This window comes from Pinus tabuliformis, chromosome 7 (genome assembly GCF_031772625.1).
Source record: "Pinus tabuliformis cultivar Carrire ecotype Pingquan chromosome 7, CPIR1, whole genome shotgun sequence".
NCBI lineage: Eukaryota > Viridiplantae > Streptophyta > Pinopsida > Pinales > Pinaceae > Pinus > Pinus tabuliformis.
In genome coordinates, this window is record NC_142293.1 from 1627950558 (window position 1) to 1627957026 (window position 6469).

Genomic DNA, 6469 nt, shown 5'->3' on the forward strand with positions numbered 1-6469 from the left:
AATTGATGTCATAAAATTTCAAAGGAGAAGGTGGTGATACTTCTTGTCATGTCTCATAAGAGTTTTCAGTCATTCATGCTATGTCTTGTATCCTATACCTGTAGATTGTATTGATGTTAAGTGTTTAACATAATGCCAGTCTCGGTTGGGGATGGTCAGGCCTAGTCCTAGAGTTATTTTTTGTTTATTAGTCTTGTCATCATGTGTTTAATGGATTCTAGAAGTTACAACAAGTTCTGGGTAGTGGCCGAAATTATGGGCTTGAAAAGTGCCTTAAATCCTGCAGACTCTGGCACAGATTTGCTGGAAATAGTCCATGGACGTAGGCATGCAAGCTTGTAGGAGCATCTAATCTGTCTGGATTTTGGCATGTGCATAACATGGTAACATCCAGAGGTTTAATAGATTATAAACTTAGTGGGACCCAGGGGCATCATACCTGTGTGGTTGGGGTGGCTCCTGGGAGTGTTGTGCGGATGATGTGGAGGGTATGTTTGATGGGTTTCCATCGATTCCACTTCCTTAAGGATACCTAGGAGCTTGAATCATATCATAGTAGGCTCTCTTCACATGTTTACCCCAGTTGGTCGGTTACTTGGGTAGATATGGGACGAGGGTGTTACATTGAGAATGTGTTGTAATGTTTGTTATTGTTGTCCCATCCTTGTGGACTATTCTGTAGGACACTAGACGGATCTTTCTCATTCATTTGTTGTAATGATTGTCACATCTTTTGTCGACTATTCCATTGGACGTCATTTGGATCCGTCTTGTTCACGTCTGTCTCTACTTGGGTGGTACTATTATCTCTCTCTTAGAGGCTCACTTTACTCTTTTCCTCCACAGTAGAAGAAGTTTGACACACCTATAACCGAACACACACCAGACACACCTTTCTTTTCGAAGGCACCATGCATTCCTCTCTCTTACTAATAGTTAGAGCCAAAGAAAAGTCTATAGTAATGCATGGCAACTGGGTCGATACTCTAGATTGGAATCCTTTTCCAAATAGTGTGAGGTCTAATTGAGGCTTCACATCAGGGAGACCCCTTGGTTGACCAATTTCCAGCACCGTCAACAATACCATATACTAAAGATAATTCTACTAAAATCCATTCCCATTCATAGTTAGATCCAATGTAAAAAGAATTCTTTTATATATAGATGGTCTTAGACAAACTCAAAAATAGTACTACCATCATATGATTTTAAATTATAAAAACTCAAAGCTTTGTAAGGGGAATATTATCTCTACAAGATATTTTGCATGTCCTTATTCATTTCTTGAGAGGTGTATTATAAATTTCTCACCATGTAAAATCTTTTTATGTGTCATATTTAAAAAATTTATTCCAAACCCCACATGTGAAAAGACCATCAAAGAGAGATGGGATAACATGTCGCAGTTTGTGGCATGCTCCAAATTTTCTTTTAGATAATAGTACTAGGTTTTAGCATATAATTTCTAATCTCTTCATACCAGTTATGAGGTTGGGATCCTATGATAAAATCCATTTCCCCTCATTATTAGGTATTAAATGTCTTAATAAGAAGCTTAGATTACCCAATGTCTAAATAGGAAGCTTGGATTTGTGTAAGATTTCGGGGTGGATCTTGTGCAATCTCTAGTATAATAAGAAAAACAATTCTTAAAAATAAAAATAAGAGAAGGTTTTGTGTATGTTCTTGTAATGGCCTTTGTGTAATTTCCAAAATAAGATAAAATAAACAATTTTTACTTTGTTTTTACATCTTTATCATTATAAAAGTTGTATAAAGGAAGGTTTATGTATATTTATATTTAAATCTTTTTGTTGAATCTAATATGAGTAAGCATTTATGTATTTCATTCCATATACATAATAGTTAAAGTAATTATTTTTATGTTTAGGTAAATTTGTTATTTTTAATAAAATAAAATATAAATAATAATTTATTTATTTTTAATTATAAAATATATTTATATTAATAGATATATATTTTATCTTATTTTAATAAAAATAATAATTCAAATTTACATATGTTTTAAAAAAATAAAAATAAATTCAAATAATTATAATAATAAAAAAATTAATTATATTTATTATTTAAAAATATAAATATAAATATATTAATACTAATTATTATGAACTTCTACGAACATCATCTTTCGACTCTCGATTTTTATGTCCATTACACATCTTTCTACAGGGGAAGGGTAGCCCAAGATTTGAACCCAAGACTTCCGGTTCGGTGAGACTTCATTTCCACGGCCACTGCCACTTGAGCTACCCATGCGGACTTACGATAACACCTTTTCATATTGCAGAAAAAAATTTAAAAAAACCATATATATATATGTAAAATGTTGTTAAGAAAATATTCATATTAAAATAAATCTTTGAAAAGGAAATTACAATAAAAGAGATGACATAATTTTTAATGTTGGTCATTATCACGTGAGGGCAAATAAACCTCAACTTCAATTATAAAAGTGATTGTTACAAGTTGAGTCACAAGGGTATGGACAATCAATATCGTTAACAACACTACGACCAAAAAACCAATCCCCAGCTGCTTTTGCAATGGTCTGCAAGTAAACAAATACATAATAAATATCTATTTCCATTTTTTAATGTTCGAAATCACTTAGTTAAACACTCAACTTTTAAAAATGCTAACGCTTACTATAAAGACGCACCTTCGAATTTAATTTTGGAGAATGAGGTGAGTTCCACAAAGCTTGTACGGTTGTTTGACAATGTGCATAGCATGAGTTGATAAATAGCCCTCTAGCACTTGGCTTAGACAAGTTGGGTGTTAATGCATTCACCATATTATTTCTAAACCCTATAATATTCATAAAATATATAATGAGTAAGCTATAAACTAAGAATTCTGCAAGAAATCTAGTTTAGTGTTGTTAAAAAGCATCATAAGCAAGGGTTTTCATTCATAAACTAACCTTCCATTATTTTCAATTGCCATGGAGAGCAAGTTGCAATATTCATCTTGCAGTTCTGCCAATTATCTGTGGGATCTGCTTTAACGGGAACCAAAATATTCCCAATCTTTTCCAAGCAAAAGGTGAGTCATAGAAAATATTAAACTGTATCTAATAATAATTATATAATGTTTGTAATGGATAAAAAAAAATATATTCGAGGAATGCTTTGATACCAATGTAATGAACAAAATTCATATACTCATTAGTATACTTAGGAAAATACTCAGAAGATTTGGTATTTGTAAATATCCATTATAAGACAATAATATTATATAAAAATATTTAAATACAAGTGAGATGATCTTCTAAATATAAGAGTATTCCTCTGAATATATGAACTTTGTTAGTTACAATGTCTATAATAACAATGAAAATGTCTATAAAAATATGAGAAGATTCTATTTACCTGCAATGGATCATACGCAGAATTGACAACGAAAAGTGGTGTCTCGATTAATGGTAAGAGATATTGTGGAAATAAGCACTGCCATGTTATATCATTAGATTCTAGTGATGATTCTCAAAGGTAAAAGACATCATAACATAATTTCAAATGGAAAAAACTAATGAATAATGTCATAGTACCAGACTTGCAGGAGCCATTTTTGAGGTGCATGCAGTTGGCAAGTGTTTTAAAGACCCCTACAATACAATATCAAATTCAACAAAAGCATGATATTGCAAAATAGAAACATAAGATTGAAAAATCCATATGAAGAAATCAAGTGCAATATTTTAATTATCTTAGTAATATGTGTTGAAAAGAGTCGAGATATATATATATACATGAAATGTGACAATCTGATCATAGAAAAACCTAAATACATGAAATCCTGCAACGTCCTTTCTGCACCATTTGCAACACAAGGGTATGTTATAAAATTATCAAGATATGCATAAACTAGAGATTATAGATAAAATATGAATGTGCATCATATCAAATAATAATATGTTAATGAGGACATACGAGTCCATGAAAAATCCAGCATCTGGCATGCATTTGACTTTAGCACTGGTAGGAAGAAGATCGCGAAATTCATCGCAGTGAATAAATGTGGCTAGGCCACCCGCTGAGCACCCAGTGAGTAAAGCCTGCAAAAGAATTAGCAATTGATAGTAGCATATTTCATTTTCCTACCTTACAACACCTTTGATTATATCTATGCATGCTCAGTAAATAATCAAAAGAAGGTACCTGTTGGGCTTTGTCCATTCCATGTGCCAATAGATCTTCCATTACAGCTTGCCATATCCTTTGCCCTCTCAAGTGAAGTTTGGTAATCTGAAATATTAATAGTGACTATTAGGTAAGAAATGCAATTGTTTCATTGAGATAGATTTGCAAGGGTTTTCATTGATAAAACATAAAACTTTGTTAATTTCAAGCATAGTTATAAAGTTGGGTGGAATTGGCTTTAAAGGTATCTTTATATCTATTGCAATTTCAGGAATCTCACATTTAATAGAAGTTAGAGAATTGACCTTTCTCTTAATTATATTATAAAATATTTTTAGAATTTATAATTAACATTTCAGGACATTTTGAAAATCTGTAATTGACCTAGGTTTAAGAGTTTTAGGAAATTTGTTTTTCCAGGGTTCAACAAGGTAATTCGAATTAGTAGAAATTCTTTTATTAACCAAAATATTATGATAAAAAATTAATAACTTAAAAACTATGATAAAGAATGGTTAGTTTGTAATTGTAAAATCAATAGAATCCTTACTAAAAAAATATCATAGAGAATGGTTAGTGTGTAGTTGTAAAATCAATAAAATTTCTTATTAAAGTTTATAGAAACAACAAATTTTATGTCAAAAAGATCGAGTGAAACAATTTTCTTTCGAATTTCAAATTTTTAAAAATTTTGAATTGATTTAAAATTTGAATTTAGTAACTATGCTTTCACTTAATAAGTTTGGTTTAATTTATATAAAATTATAAAAGGAATTATGCTCATAAATTTGAAAATTGTAAAAAAAAAAAAAATTATATTCATAAATTAAAAATATATATATATTAATTTTAAGTAATAAGATACATAATTTTTTTTTTTGCTTATTTTTAAATAATAAAATTAATGTAAAATTTAGTTTTATTTAATTAATAAATTAAACTATGTAAATAGTGTTAGATTTAAGATTTTTGTGATTTACGATGTAGAGAATAGTTTTTTGGATTAATCACATTGTAAAGATTAGGTAGAAGTTTCAAATCAACTAATGTGATTCATCCTGTTCTGAGAATGAACTACATTAGTTAGTTTGAAATGTCGATCCAATCTTTACAATATTATTAATCCAAAAAACTATTCTTTATATAAATAATTTTATAAAAAACCATTTATTAATAGAAAAAGATAAATAAATATCTAATTATTTAAATATTCAAACTAACTTACCGGATCTACCTCCTCAACATCTCCAGTGAACGACGACCCGTCACAGTATCTCACCATAACGCGATTCCAATTATAGAAATCTGTTCAACACCGTTTTCAGTGAACAAATTCACTTTACTGTCTGTGAAGATTCTTCCGAACAAATTTTGTTCATAAAACTCTGGTTTAAAATTTTTGAAAACTAACATTTAAGAATTCAAAAAAACAATTGCATTAAATTGTAATTTTATTTAATTGAAAAACCCATTTTATTTAATTATAAATATAAATAAAATATATGACTTTGGAGTGTAAATTTGAAATACCTGGGTTTTCTGATTGGAGGCCACTTAAAACACCTGTAAATGTTGTTGCATTTCCCATGTACAGTGAAGAGCCAAGTGCAGAGCGTGCGCGCTCAGAACACGTTGATATATCGCTGCACCATCCTCCACCCTGCATTAATCTCAAAGAAATGTCACAGGAACAGTTATTAGAACAAGCAACCAGCAACCACCATAACGAGGGGCATCAATATTTAAATAGAAAAGACACCCACCATAACAGATAACAGAGAATATCAATAGAGAATATCAATATCAAAGATAATAAGAAATAAAAAAATAGTTTAGAATTAATGATTAAGTGTAGACATTTAGTTTTCACAAGTCTTGTAGTTCAATTCCTGATAAAATTATGTATCTCTGAAAGCTTGCACGATTTTTTGTTGAAAAAAATAAAAATAAAAAAACATGACTCGCCTCTAAGTGAACCAGCCAGCTCTGTGCTCCTGATCCAGATCCCGGTTGTAAATGGTAAGCAGGGGGGCTGCCATCCAAACAAACTGCAATCCCCAAAGAACTTATTAATCTCTGTTCCAAAAATTAACCTAAAATTTTGACATTACCCCCAACACATACATTTCACTTACCAGCTCCATTAGTTACTGCATTCTTCAACACAGTGATGTTTACAGAAGCCCTCAGATTGGACGACTCTATTGTTCCCACGAATCCAACAATTACCAAAACTGTAAATGTAGATTTTATGAATCCCATATGGATATTTGCAGCCCCCCTGCTAACCATTTGAGATAGCCAAA

At 30.6% G+C, this 6469-nt stretch overlaps 1 protein-coding gene across 1 annotated transcript; it reads right to left on the reverse strand.

Annotated features, from left to right (window-relative positions):
• Positions 1-2434: 2434 nt before the first annotated feature.
• LOC149254484 (pectin acetylesterase 8-like) lies at positions 2435-5819 on the reverse strand. Its single transcript, XM_089457043.1, has 10 exons — positions 5694-5819; positions 5389-5468; positions 4182-4268; positions 3954-4078; positions 3773-3833; positions 3572-3628; positions 3393-3470; positions 2945-3050; positions 2681-2829; positions 2435-2569 (listed from the first exon to the last, which is right to left on the reverse strand). Exons 1-10 carry the CDS (start codon positions 5749-5751, stop codon positions 2462-2464), a joined length of 909 nt encoding a protein of 302 aa, XP_089313169.1. The 5' UTR covers positions 5752-5819; the 3' UTR covers positions 2435-2461.
• Positions 5820-6469: the final 650 nt, after the last annotated feature.